The sequence below is a fragment of the Oncorhynchus kisutch genome, linkage group LG3, assembly GCF_002021735.2.
Source record: "Oncorhynchus kisutch isolate 150728-3 linkage group LG3, Okis_V2, whole genome shotgun sequence".
Classification (NCBI taxonomy): domain Eukaryota; kingdom Metazoa; phylum Chordata; class Actinopteri; order Salmoniformes; family Salmonidae; genus Oncorhynchus; species Oncorhynchus kisutch.
The window spans coordinates 24,008,989-24,022,061 of record NC_034176.2 but is presented as its reverse complement, the minus strand read 5'-3'; the positions used below and the strand labels follow the sequence as shown (position 1 = coordinate 24,022,061).

General features: G+C 43.0%; 1 protein-coding gene across 1 annotated transcript; it reads left to right on the top strand.

Moving 5' to 3' along the window:
* The first annotated feature begins 78 nt into the window (after window positions 1-78).
* LOC109878680 (TBC1 domain family member 10A-like) lies at window positions 79-12,255 on the top strand. The gene is made up of 9 exons (XM_020470893.2): window positions 79-858; window positions 2,956-3,055; window positions 4,273-4,380; window positions 4,467-4,573; window positions 4,713-4,827; window positions 5,078-5,143; window positions 5,269-5,458; window positions 5,670-5,824; window positions 6,613-12,255. Exons 1-9 carry the CDS (start codon window positions 677-679, stop codon window positions 7,261-7,263), a joined length of 1,674 nt encoding a protein of 557 aa, XP_020326482.1. The 5' UTR covers window positions 79-676; the 3' UTR covers window positions 7,264-12,255.
* Window positions 12,256-13,073: the final 818 nt, after the last annotated feature.

Sequence of the window (13,073 nt, the reverse complement as noted above, 5' to 3'; positions counted from 1 at the left end):
GTTCAGTATTTTGAATGTGGGCATACTGTCATGGTGTGCAACTGGGATATGCAGCTCAAAATATTGAGTAAGCAGATGTTCAAGAGAGTGAGGCAGCTGATGTGACTACCAATGGGGAACGCAAGTTGCAACCACTGCGCTAGATGAGAGCGCAGGCAGGACATCCGAACTTCTCAACTTGCCTTGACAAGGAAACAGAATACATGGACCAGGAGGAAGGAAGGAACGACACAAACTGTCTTTTAGCTTGCTTCACCAACATGACATAACCAACAAATGCACATTTGTGGTGAATTGTGCTACCTAGTTAGCTAGCTGGCTAACTTTCTAGCTAAATAATTCATTGCCACATTACAAGCTAGCTAGGCTAGCCAGATTCGTTTACGATCATTAACGCGCACACGGCAGCTAGCTGATGTTACTGTCTGAAAAGGCTGGGACGTCAACATCACACGGGAAAACGTGCGGTGTTTACTAACATTTTGCTCGCTCAGAATTTTAATAACTAGATGAATTAGCTAGCTAGCTAGCTACATACCAGACGATAGCTAGTCCTGACAGCTATCGTTAGCTAGCTACGTATTCCATGGCATCAGTTTTGTTTGTAAACGTTCGCCTGGTTACATACTGTTGGTTGTGACCGTGCCAAAGAAATAGATGTATTATTGAAAGAATCATGGCTAAAATAGAGAATGGTCGCCAGTCGGCCGACTCGAGAAGTATCAGGACCATTAGTAGCAGTCATATGGACGACGAGAGCTCCCTTGGCTCAGACTCCGAGATGAACGGCTTTACCAACGACAGGCACACTGATAAATATGGATTTATTGGAGGGGCGCAACAGTATTCAGAAGAATCGTAAGTAACGTTGGTGTTCTGCTCACATTGCCCCATATAATTTGTAAGCTTGCACACTCCTATAGTTACTTGGGTGTGTGAAATGTGACTACATCAAATGTGTGTTTTTAAAGGGTTGTCTCTTCTCTAGTCCCATCTATGGAAAAAGGCATGCCTCCAGTATCAACCTCCCAATTAATGTGAATGGGGCCATTTGGGGTGTACTTGGCATAAACGCACTGTTCTTACCGAATGTGACTTATTTCTCTAAGTTGTTTAAATACCCTGTACTATTTTAAGATATGTGAGCCAATTTACTCAAACTGCGGACTAGCATAAAGTCTCTGTAAGCAGAGACCCTCCCTTGAAGCCACCAGTCTGTGCTGAAGTTCTAGGAAGGCCCCTGTTTGTTTACATACAGTGTTTGGTCTTGCCTAGGATGATAAGAACCGAACACCCTGAAAGGGGGAACTGAGAATAAACCTTTAGGTGTGAAGGGCGACGCTGACCAGCTTTGTCATCTTAGTCTCCTTTCCTGTTCATCTCCCTCTTTTGTGGTGTCTTTGAATCACAATGCCTTATGGACACTGACATCATATTAACTTTTGGACTATGCAGCTGACAGCATGGGGACTCAAAAGCTCCCTGTCATGATTGGAGGGACACCAGGCTTTGTTTTCCTGAGCACATTCTTCCTTGTACACTTGGTTCAGCACATGTTTTTCATGACTTTGACGTCTCTTTTCTTTTAATAGTTAGCTTACATTAAGTTTAAGTCTTAGGATGTACAATTACACATTGATTTTCTCAATGCACCCTTCTCCTTCCAAATAATTTAATATGTCAACAATATGTATTTTATTCCAATTTCCTCTTTTATGGTTTTGCCAGAGGCAACAAGAGGTACATCTCTCTAATTGTGAGAAGTCTTTGTTCTTGTGCTTATGTCCATGCCCTGCAGTGTAGCACACTGCAAATGGAAGGAATGAGGGAAATTTGTGCAAGCACTATCTGTCTGGGAGCTTCCTGTGTTCTGTAGTGTTGGCTGGCCTTGTGCCACATCTCTGGTGCCCCATTGTTGGAGTGCCTCTTCTGGCTCATGCTTTTATAGGAAGTGGGAGACAAAGATTTTTTTCTATGTGATGAACAAAATTCTACTTAAGTACAGCAGAGTCTATTTATTTTCATTTGTGTAAGGTGGTAGGCAAACTGGCAAAGGAAGATACAAATATTTATCTTAGCTTTGGGGATTGGAGTGAATAGAATTACTGCTAGAATCCTTAATTGAAACAATAGGAAAGCGTTTCCCACCCTCATTTTTCTGAAAAGGGAAGAGATGGGGCTGGAGAAATGTAACCGCTCTCAAATTCATAGACAATACATGTGATATCATGTCCAGTCCTTGTATCCATAGCTCTGTTTTTACCAGGCTTTGAAGCTAAACAGTTCTTGTTTAAATTTGACTTTGTTTACTAACATTTGGGTAAACTATTTTGTGTTCTGATGAGGTACTACAGTTGAACTGAGCACATGAGGCATTTCTATGTTATATTCTTCAAGAATCAATGGGTATAGATCAATCATTCAGAAGACAAAAAATGGATGCAGCAACTAAGGCTTCTGGCTTTAAGAGGAAAGAGGGTTGTCCAAATTTAATGGCCTCTCTTTGAAGACTTCTTATATCCCATGATTACAAGGTTGTGCTGATGATTACATCCTGCTTGAGCGCCATCATGCCAAGCTATAAGAAAACGTTAGGCCTATATATTTTCTCATGCTCAGTTCCATTTCTTGGATGGAGGCATGGAGCCAAACTTACCACATTATAGCATTACCTAATCTCTTTTCTGGTTCTGCACAAGGCCCACCCTGCCTGCGTACGTAGAGGGAAAATCAAATGCCTCTCAGATACCTGTTTTACCCTTTCCTCCCGCTGAATTTCTTATCTTTAATTCTTCAAAACCTGTTTATTTGCATTCTAGTTCTACACCTTTTTTTTTATAAAACAATTTGAAACTCTAGAAAGCTATAACAGATTTTTATCAAATGAATTCTATCATTTTGCTTAGATTTAGGAAGTTCTAACACTTCCTCCTTGTTCTTCTGTCTCTCCCTCAGGGCTCAGGATGTCCCTCCAGAGGTGCTGAGGCAGCGAGAGGTCAAGTGGCTAGACATGCTGAGCAACTGGGACAAATGGATGGTCAAGAGACACAAAAAGGTCAGAGTTGCTGAGAGTTGGAACATTCATAGGGCTGACACAACTTAATTTGTTGCCGTGTCTAGACTGTTGTGACAGTGTCTCTTACCATCTGGTGGTCTTAATTACTCCTCAAACGATCCTAAATCAGTTCTTTCACACTATGTGGCAACTCCTTATTATGTTATTAGCCAACCAGGGTCTAGTTAGTTCTTGCATCTTGATAGCACTCTGCCCTGGTTTTGTAAATATAAGTATTGCTTCCATGCCATCCTCTGTCCAGGCATGTTGGGGGTTTGGGCTGTATTGTAATGGCTGCTACAGCACAGTTACTGTTAGAACAACAACACTGTTTGTGTTCCCTAATAATTCAGACAAGCCAGTGATTAACCTGCATGTCAGACACTGACTTGTTTGTTCCCCAGTAAACTTTAATGGTTGGAAGAAGTGTAACGCTTTGGATAGTTTCCTTCATGGAGGTTGTTCAGGGCTTTGGCTTCTCAGGCCGGTTGGTTTCCACCTCAAGTTGCCTAGCCAGTTCTACCCGTGTGTCTAACGTTAACTATTAAACTTCAGCCTAATCGCCATTCCATGAGTCAGCAGCAGGGCATAACACAACCCATCCCTTTATTTCCCTCACCGACTCCATGTTGGAACACGTGACCGAGCAAGACTCTGGGTGGGGGTAACATCACATGACCCATCCATGTAACAAAGTTATGGTGGAGCTTGCAGGTTTCACAGCGACTAGCTTGTTCTCACTGCAAACTCAAGTATGCCTTGGTTAAGGGTATTACCACATGAATCGCACTGAAGTGCACGCACTTAAATAAACACAAAAATGATCTGTAAGCAATGTTTCCTCTGGCTGCTATGCTGGTTGATCCCAGAGTTCACTCAGGAGTCATAGTGTCTCTGTTTCCCCTTCTCTACTTTGTTGTTCCATGACTTCCTCCAATGGCTGTTCATACTCTTCTGGAAAGAGTGGCAGTAGCTTATGATCTCTGTAAAAAGAAATGGACTGAGTAGAAGTGTGAATGAGTTATTCAACTGAACTCATAGAGGATTGTATAGGTCCAACGGCTTGTATTGTTTCCATGATTACAGGGTCCCTCCAGTTCAGTCAACGATACTGACTCTATAATGCTCTAGTATAACAACTCTCTTGTAATGCAGCTGGATTTTTACTGGAACAATCTTTGGTTGGTAATAAATACATTTCTCTGTCTCTTTAACAGGTGAGACTGCGGTGCCAGAAAGGAATCCCACCCTCACTGCGAGGCCGTGCTTGGCTCTACCTGTCAGGAGGAAAAGTGAAGAGGGAACAGAACCGGGGGAAGTTCGAGGTTGGTTATGTTCTTTCTCTTGCTCACGCTCTCTGTTTGTTTTTCCTGTGTGGGACTGAGGTTGATTCTCCCTAGTGTTGTTTCAGGAGCTGGACAGTCAGGCTGGAGACCCAAAAGAGCTGGATGTGATTGAGAAAGACCTGCACAGACAGTTCCCCTTCCATGAGATGTTTGTATCACGAGGGGGCCACGGGTTAGTTGTCTCACACAATAGGATCGTTTATCCTCACTCAGGGACTAATGTTTGACATTTAGTCTTGTCTGACCTTTGTCCTTGTGTGTGTTCATTGCTGTGTTCATGGGTTTGTGTGTGTGTTTGTTTACCCACACAGACAGAAGGACCTGTTCCGTGTTCTGAAGGCCTACACGCTGTACAGGCCAGAGGAGGGCTACTGTCAAGCCCAGGCCCCCATTGCTGCTGTGCTGCTCATGCACATGCCTGCTGAGGTGAGCCCTGTGCCTCTTGTACTCTGAACTGTGGTTCTCTCACAATGACTCCCTGACCTGTGGTTTAGCTAAGTGAATACTGCTCTCGACCAGCTTCCTTCCTTTTGTGACCCTAGTTACAATGGAATTGTTTATGTACGCTACACCTATAGCTAGCCTGCCGTAACTTTGTGCTTTAGTTTTGTTTCCCTCTAAAGGTATGGTTCCAGTCACAATTTCCTAACACCATCATCTGTATGTTTTTCCACAGGATGCATTCTGGGGGCTGGTCCAAATTTGTGAGAAGTACCTCCCTGGATACTACAGTGCAGGGCTGGTAAGACATGTACCCTTCACTAATGCACTACCAGATAAGGCCCATAGAGTAAGGTAGACCACACAATGTGTTTTGTTCTCCTGTCAGTATGAAACTACGTACTTCTCTCTCCTCTGTCCCTGCAGGAGGCCATCCAGTTAGATGGAGAGATCCTGTATGCTTTGACGCGGCGTGTCTCCCCCATAACCTACCGCCACCTGGAGAAACATAAAATAGAGCCCATTCTCTACATGACAGAGTGGTTCATGTGTGCCTTCTCCCGCACCCTGCCCTGGGCCTCAGTTCTCCGTGTCTGGGACATGTTCCTCTGTGACGGTTCGTTAGTTGCAGAAACTCCCACACAAACATCTGTCTTGGATTCATTCAGTTACAACCTCAAATTTATACACTGGAGATCGGCACTATTGTTGATCACCCATTGAGATAATCAGTAAAGTTCCGGTGATGCTTGCAATTGTGGATGTTAAACTCTGGCTTCATCCCTCATGTCCAGTTAGTGACTGTGTGACCTATTACCCCTCCCCAGGTGTGAAGATAATTTTCCGGGTGGGCCTGGTGCTGCTGAAGTGCATGCTGGGTACCCGTGAGAAGCTGAATGCGTGTCAGGGCCAGTATGAGACCATGGAGCTGCTGAGGGCCATAGAGCCACGCTACATGCAGGAGGGCTTCCTCGTCCGGGAGGTAAGGGCTTCCTCGTCCGGGGAGGTAAGGGCTTCCTCGTCCGGGGAGGTAAGGGCTTCCTCGTCCGGGGAGGTAAGGGCTTCCTCGTCCGGGGAGGTAAGGGCTTCCTCGTCCGGGGAGGTAAGGGCTTCCTCGTCCGGGGAGGTAAGGGCTTCCTCGTCCGGGGAGGTAAGGGCTTCCTCGTCCGGGGAGGTAAGGGCTTCACTAGCAGGGAGTCAACGATAATAGAGATACACAGGACTTACACAATAATAAACACCGGAGAAGTATCGTCTTCAAGCACACTGAAATGCATCTAGCTGCTGAGTCCGGTTTTATAGAGATTAGAATGACACCCCTATTTTACCCAGAGTGGAAATATCATCTGTGCCTGGCTAAAGAGAACAATGGCTGTTCAGAAATGTAGAGTTCAGAGTGGAAGTTAAAGTGATTCACAGTTCTGACTGGTCAGTGTCTAGTCCCTCCCTGGCTTTGTGTGGGTGTCTCTTCACTTTGACAATAGCCTCTCTGATAGTGTTGACCATCCTCACTGTGAGTGACTATGAAGCTCCTTTAGCCTCAGACAGTTTGACATTTACTAACAAGATTAAGATAAGGACTGGAATGTCTCACCACCTAACAAACCTTTTCTCCTCTTGGCCATTAGCACTATACTTTTTGAATCACATTTCCTACAAGATAGCCTAAACCAATTGAGTATTTTCGTACATAAGTTTCCCAGCGTACTGCATGCCTATAATCTATCAGTGACCAGCAGTAACCTCTCTCTCTTTCTTCTCCTCCCTCAGGTTCTGGATGTGCCCATCTCAGAGCGGGACGTTGAGAGCGAGCACCATGTTCAGCTGAAGCGCTGGAGGAAGAACCGCGGTGAGCTGCACTGGAAGTCTCCTCCCAGAATGCACGGTGCCAGGGCTATCATGGCTTCGGAGCCTCCCAGTCGCCAGGACCTTCGTCAGAACCCCACCATCATCGTCGAGTCGCCCCTGCCTGCCCCTCAGCTGCAGAAGAGAGAGAAGAAGGGCAAAGAGGAGAAGAAGAGCATTAAGAAAGGAAGTATGAAGAAAACCCCTCCTGTCACGGAGATCCCCAACCCTTATAATTTACCTGGTGACCCTAAGCTTCCACTCAGAGATCCTCTGCTTCCACTCAGAGATCCTCTGCTTCCACTCAGAGATCCTCTGCTTCCACTCAGAGATCCTCTGCCTCAGCTTCCACTCAGAGATCCTCAGCCTACTCTGAGAGACTCACCAGCACAGAAGCCCCTCGTCAATGACACACCCCTCCCAAACACACTTAAAGACTCTCACCTTCCCCAACAACCAGCCCTTAATGACCAACCAGTCTTTAACGACCAGTCTCTTCTCAAAGAGTCGCCCCTCCAGATGTCCAGACAGAGCCTGAGTAGCACAGAGGCAGATCATCAGGACACATACCTGTAGCTCTCGCTGTGGGCAGAAGGTGGAACTGCATGTGTGAAACTGGGCCTGATGGTGAGTGAGAAGAACTGGAACATCCCCTGTTTTATCCTGGACAGTTCTCATTCACTCACTCACTCACTCTCAGGCCCTCTGCATGCCAACCAAGCCCTCTGTCTCTTTATCAGGCACTAGCACAGCTCAGCCATATACCAGCAACTGGGTGTACCATGGCTAATGTCACTGCAGCCCAACTATGGGCGACAATTGTATATTTTTCATATGATTTTATTCTGCCTGCTTTTAAGACACTGTATTGCCTAGAGCAAGCACACAGTCAGCAGCATACACTAATGCATCACTGCCAAGTGTTATAATACTTTCATCCTTATGTTACCTCTTCATGCTTCTTCACTCTGACTGTTACTGATGTGCAAGGGAGATAGTGTTCTGTGTGCAAGGGAGATGGTGTTCTGTGTGCAAGGGAGATGGTGTTCTTTGTGCAGAGGAGATGGTGTTCTTTGTGCAGAGGAGATGGTGTTCTTTGTGCAAGGGAGATGGTGTTCTTTGTGCAAGGGAGATGGTGTTCTTTGTGCAAGGGAGATGGTGTTCTTTGTGCAAGGGAGATGGTGTTCTTTGTGCAAGGGAGATGGTGTTCTTTGTGCAAGGGAGATGGTGTTCTTTGTGCAAGGGAGATGGTGTTCTTTGTGCAACGGAGACATGCTATTGATTTATTGGTTGTGTAGTTGTATACAAAACAATCATCACCTAATAGACTATCTGATTCTAGGGTTTAACAAGAGACTTGATTAAATCAAACTGCCTTCATTCACACAAAATGGGAGTGTTTAAAAAAATATATATATATATATTCATTCAAATCTCCCAACCACCTGTGGTTTGTAGGTAATAGAAATTGGAAATATAAACTTTTTTTAAACTAAGCTATACTACTATTGATACTTTTAAAATTTAATGTAAACACTTGCCATTTCATTTTGATTAATGCCTAAGAAAGAGCTGGGTATATATTGTTTCAAGTCAGGTTGGTTGAGTCAAATTCCCAGTTGGCCTTATCGATAAGTAAAGAGCTTCCATCCTTCACCACCAGAGAGCAGTCTTGGTGTGTTTTCCTGTATATTCTGTTATCCCAGCTGCTAACTTCCCCTTCCTAAAAAGGAACTCCGAGCACTCTTGTCTCGAATTTACACTCATTACATGTCAATTCCATACTTAAAGGAACTTGCGAGCTTGTTTTACTATACAGTAAAAGGTGACGTATGACATGTGCCTTGTACAACTTGTGTATAAATCTTCGACCCCTGTGGCTATCTATTGTCCCTGCCAGGTGGTAATGGACCTGATGTCTGGAGACCAGACACAAACCTCACTGTGCCAGGCAATTCCAGTTACTATGTAGCATTTAACTCATTTAAGGTATGCAAGAAAGAGAGAGGACTGGACATTCCTCACAATGATTTGACACATTCCTGCCCTTGGGTTTCTTAAAAGCCTATATGTCTTGTATGTCTTGTATGTCTTGCATGCTACATGTACAGTATTCATGCATGTTCATATTTCATAGCAGTTAGCTGGATTGTTCCACCAATTCGGTGCCTTTTGAAAGTAACTTGGTCAACCTAATTTGATTTCACCTCATTTTAACATTGTCATTAAAAGCACTTTTCTTTTTCTTTTTTCACTTTACCCTCTCGAGGTTAAATAATAATAATAAAAAGACTAAGTGCCAAATAAAGTAACAAGGTTGACTATAACAAGGTTGACTATAACAAGGTTGACTATAACAAGGTTGACTATAACAAGGTTGACTATAACAAGGTTGGTGATTTAATCTTAAATACCCTTGTGAATCTTCAAAATTACTTTGTCAAAGCAACAAAATAACTTTACAATGATGGTGAAAATGTTAGGGTTAAGTGGGTTAAAAATCTTCCTAGAAGTCAGACGGTGCACGGAGGAGCATGTCAACATGCTGAATTTATTTCATTATCTATGTGGTCTTTATTAAAGGGCACTTCATTCAATATAACTCACTGTTAAAATTCAATATTGGTGCACAATTTCTACTTAAAATATCAATGGGACGCAAAAGGCACTCTTTGTGGAACGGCCCGGCTGTATAGTGCTAACCTCTGCTCCTCTGCACAGGTGCTGGATGATGTGGACCTTGCAGGCTAGATACTTTTGTATATATAGTGTTTGTGGACGTGTGTGGATTCGGACATTACAACCACATCCATTGCTGACAGGTGTATAAAATTGGGCACACCGCCATGCACTCTCCAAAGACATACATTGGCCTTACTGAAGAGCTCAGTAACTTTCAATATGGCGCCATCATGGGATGCCACCTTTCCAACAAGTTAGTTGGTCAAATTTCTGCCCTGCTAGAGCTGCCCTGGTCAACTGTAAGTGCTGTTATTGTGAAGTGGAAATGTCGAGGAGCAACAACTGCTCAGCCATGAAGACGTAGGCCACACAAGCTCACAGGACGGGACCGCTAAAGCACGTAGCGCGTAAAAATTGTCTGTCCTTGGTTGCAACACTCACTACTGAGTTCCAAACTACCTCTGGAAGCAACGTCAGCACAAGAATGATTCGTCAGGAGCTTCATGAAATGGGTTTCCACAGCCGCACACAAGTCTAAGGTCACCCTTCTCAATGCCAAGCTTCTCCTGGAGTGGTGTAAAGCTCTCCGCCATTAGACTCTGGAGCAGTGGAAACGCATTCTCTGGAGGGATGAATCACGCTTCACCATCTGGCTGTCCAACAGACGAATCTGGGTTTGGCGGATGCCAGGAGAACGCTACCTACCCCAATGCATAGTGCCAACTGTAAAGTTTGGTGGAGGATGAATAATGGTCTGGTGCTGTTTTTCATGATTGGGACTAGGCCCCTTAGTTCCAGTGAAGGGAAATCTTAACGGAACATTCTAGACAATTCTTTGCTTCCAACTTTGTGGCAACAGTTTGGGGAAGGCTTCCTGTTTCAGAATGGCAGTGCCCCATGCACAAAGTGAGGTCCATGCAAAAATGGTTTGTCGAGATCGGTGTAGAAGAACTTGACTGACCTGTACAGAGCTCTGACCTCAACCCCATCGAACACCTTTGAGACTAATTGGAATGCCGACTGCGAGCCAGGTCTAATCGCCCAACATCAGTGCCCGACCTCACTTATGCTCTTGTGGCAGAATGGAAGCAAGTCCGTGCAGCAATGTTCCAACATCTAGTGGAAAGCCTTCCCAGAAGAGTGGAGGATGTTATAGCAGCAAAGGGGGGACCAACTCCATATTCATGCCTGTGATTTTGTAATGAAATGTTTGAGGATCAGGTGTCCAAATACTTTTGGTCATGTAGTGTGGCTCTGTAAAGACATGGATCAGCTTATTGCTACACTGAGTGACAGGTCCAGATATATGGTGATCAAAACCAAATAACAATGTGATAAGGATCATCGGATTGATCCATTGCCTGTTGGATGCTTAGCCTTACTTGTTGCATACCGGCGAAGGGAATACTTTTGGGATATCTTGGAGTTTTCATCTTTTGGGATAACGTTGAAGCCTTTCCATTTAAAAATGTTATATTCATTTGGGAAAATCATGAGGCCTGTTGGGATAAAGATCAGGCCTTTGCTTTGGGAAAATAATGGACAGTCTGTTGACCGAAGCCTTTTTGGTGATTCAAGTTTAGAGGCAACAAGGTTTGCAGTCAGATGTCTCAAAGGTTTTTTAACTATTATGTTGTAGGCACTATAGGAAATGATTCAGTAGAGATTAAGACGTAATCGATGCACAACACTTATTATTGCTACAATATATCATTCCACTGAATGCTGCATGTTTGTTGTACAGGTCACCTCTAAGACCTCACTAAAAAGCAATAAAAGGTGAATGGAGGTCAAGTAAACAAAAACATATTTGATTTTTTATTTAACCTGGCAAGACCGTTAAGAACAAATTCTTATTTACAATAACGGCTTAACCTGGACGACGCTGGGCCAATTGTGCGCTGCCATATGGGACTCCCAATCTTGGCCGGTTGTGATACAGCCTGGAATCGAGCCAGGGTCTGTAGTGAGGCCTCTAGCACTGAGATGCAGTGCTTAGAACACTGGGCCACTCGGGAGCCACATAGCCTTTCTCCACCCAAGTGTATAGTGACCTGTATCACATATTTCCCATTTTGCAGCTATTATAGTTTAATTTAATGCTTAAAATGTGTATATAAGACTAATTTGTCAAATGTCATTTTGTAAAGAAACATTATTTTTGTTGTGTGTACACATCCATATTTGATGATCATAATCCACCATTTGCCATAAATCATGGTAGAAACTGAATCTATATTTTAGCTAGATAATTTTGACACTAACTTTACAGTTTAAAAAGCAAACATATGCAATGCTTTCTTCCCTAGAAATATTCATGTTTTCTCAGCACAATGGTTTTAATTTAGTTTATTCAGAGAGGCCTTTGGTATTTTTATGTTTTTATTTATTTTTTATTTCACCTTTATTTAACCAGGTAGGCTAGTTAAGAACAAGTTCTCATTTACAACTGCGACCTGGCCAAGATAAAGCATAGCAGTGTGAACAGACAACAACACAGTTACACATGGAGTAAACAATAAACAAGTCAATAACACAGTAGAAAAAGAGTCTATATACATTGTGTGCAAAAGGCATGAGGTAGGCGAATAATTACAATTTAGCAGATTAACACTGGAGTGATAAATGATCAGATGGTCATGTGCAGGTAGAGATACTGGTGTGCAAAAGAGCAGAAAAGTAAATAAATTTTTAAAAGTATGGGGATGAGGTAGGTAAATTGGGTGGGCTATTTACCGATGGACTATGTACAGCTGCAGCGATCGGTTAGCTGCTCAGATAGCAGATGTTTAAAGTTGTCAACTATCAACAAATATGTATTTATCTCAAAGTTGTTTCATATTGTCATTTTTGTTTTTACAAATAAAATCACTTTGATCAACAACAGCTGACATTGCGTTTGCGTATTGGAAATGTGTTATTATTTTGTATAGTAGTGAATAGCTAAAAGCCTACTAATAAAGTAGCTTTGTGGTGTGAGTTTACTTTATAGCAGCAGAGGGAGCAGTAGAGCCGTAAAAGACCCCTACTTGTCTTCCACATTTGTGATTCTAAATGTTTTGAAGAAAAAAGTCTGCTAAAACGCCATGTAAAACAACACGTGTGACAATAGTTAAAAAAATATTTTTTAAACACAATTAAGGAAATATTTGACCTCTGTCAATTTTTTTTACCGTTCCTCTTTTCAGCGACGGTGTAACCTACTCAAGGTGAGGTCATCCAAGGTGACTACTTGCAGGCGGTTTTGTTATTCACAATTTTCTGTTTAGTGAGATAATTGGAGTGAATAGCAACACTTTTCAACGCAAGTTGCTACCTTTGTGCCCCGAAAAAACCCAATCGAAGGTCAGACAATTAGGTAAACTACCGGTGTCTCTGAGCAGCAGGCAATTTTGAAGTCCCCGAGGTCAATTAGCAATAATCATTTTAACCATTTGTATTGGTCTTTTTCTGTGAAAAATGAACAAATAAATGCAAGTCAAGATTTAGAAGTTACCAAAGAATTTGAATTACTTGTATGCCATTGTTTTATTTGGCACTGATTGCCCAACATTTTGAAAAATACTGAGTACACTATTGTTCATGATTTCACAACAGTTTGATAATGTCTGTTTGGTTGGTTGCATGCGGCCTTGCGAAACCTTGCGTACCAAGATTTGTTAATGGTCTCGTTTGTATTGCCTCTTGCTCTTGATTTGTGGTCT

What these genes read in the sequence shown, in the direction of transcription:
- LOC109878680 (XM_020470893.2), top strand. Translation starts at nt 677, where the DNA reads ATGGCTAAAATAGAGAATGGTCGCCAGTCGGCCGACTCGAGAAGTATC. An exon ending in CAACAGTATTCAGAAGAATC is followed by an intron (nt 859 to 2,955) that starts GTAAGTAACGTT and finishes TCTCTCCCTCAG; the next exon opens with GGCTCAGGATGTCCCTCCAG. An exon ending in AGAACCGGGGGAAGTTCGAG is followed by an intron (nt 4,381 to 4,466) that starts GTTGGTTATGTT and finishes GTGTTGTTTCAG; the next exon opens with GAGCTGGACAGTCAGGCTGG.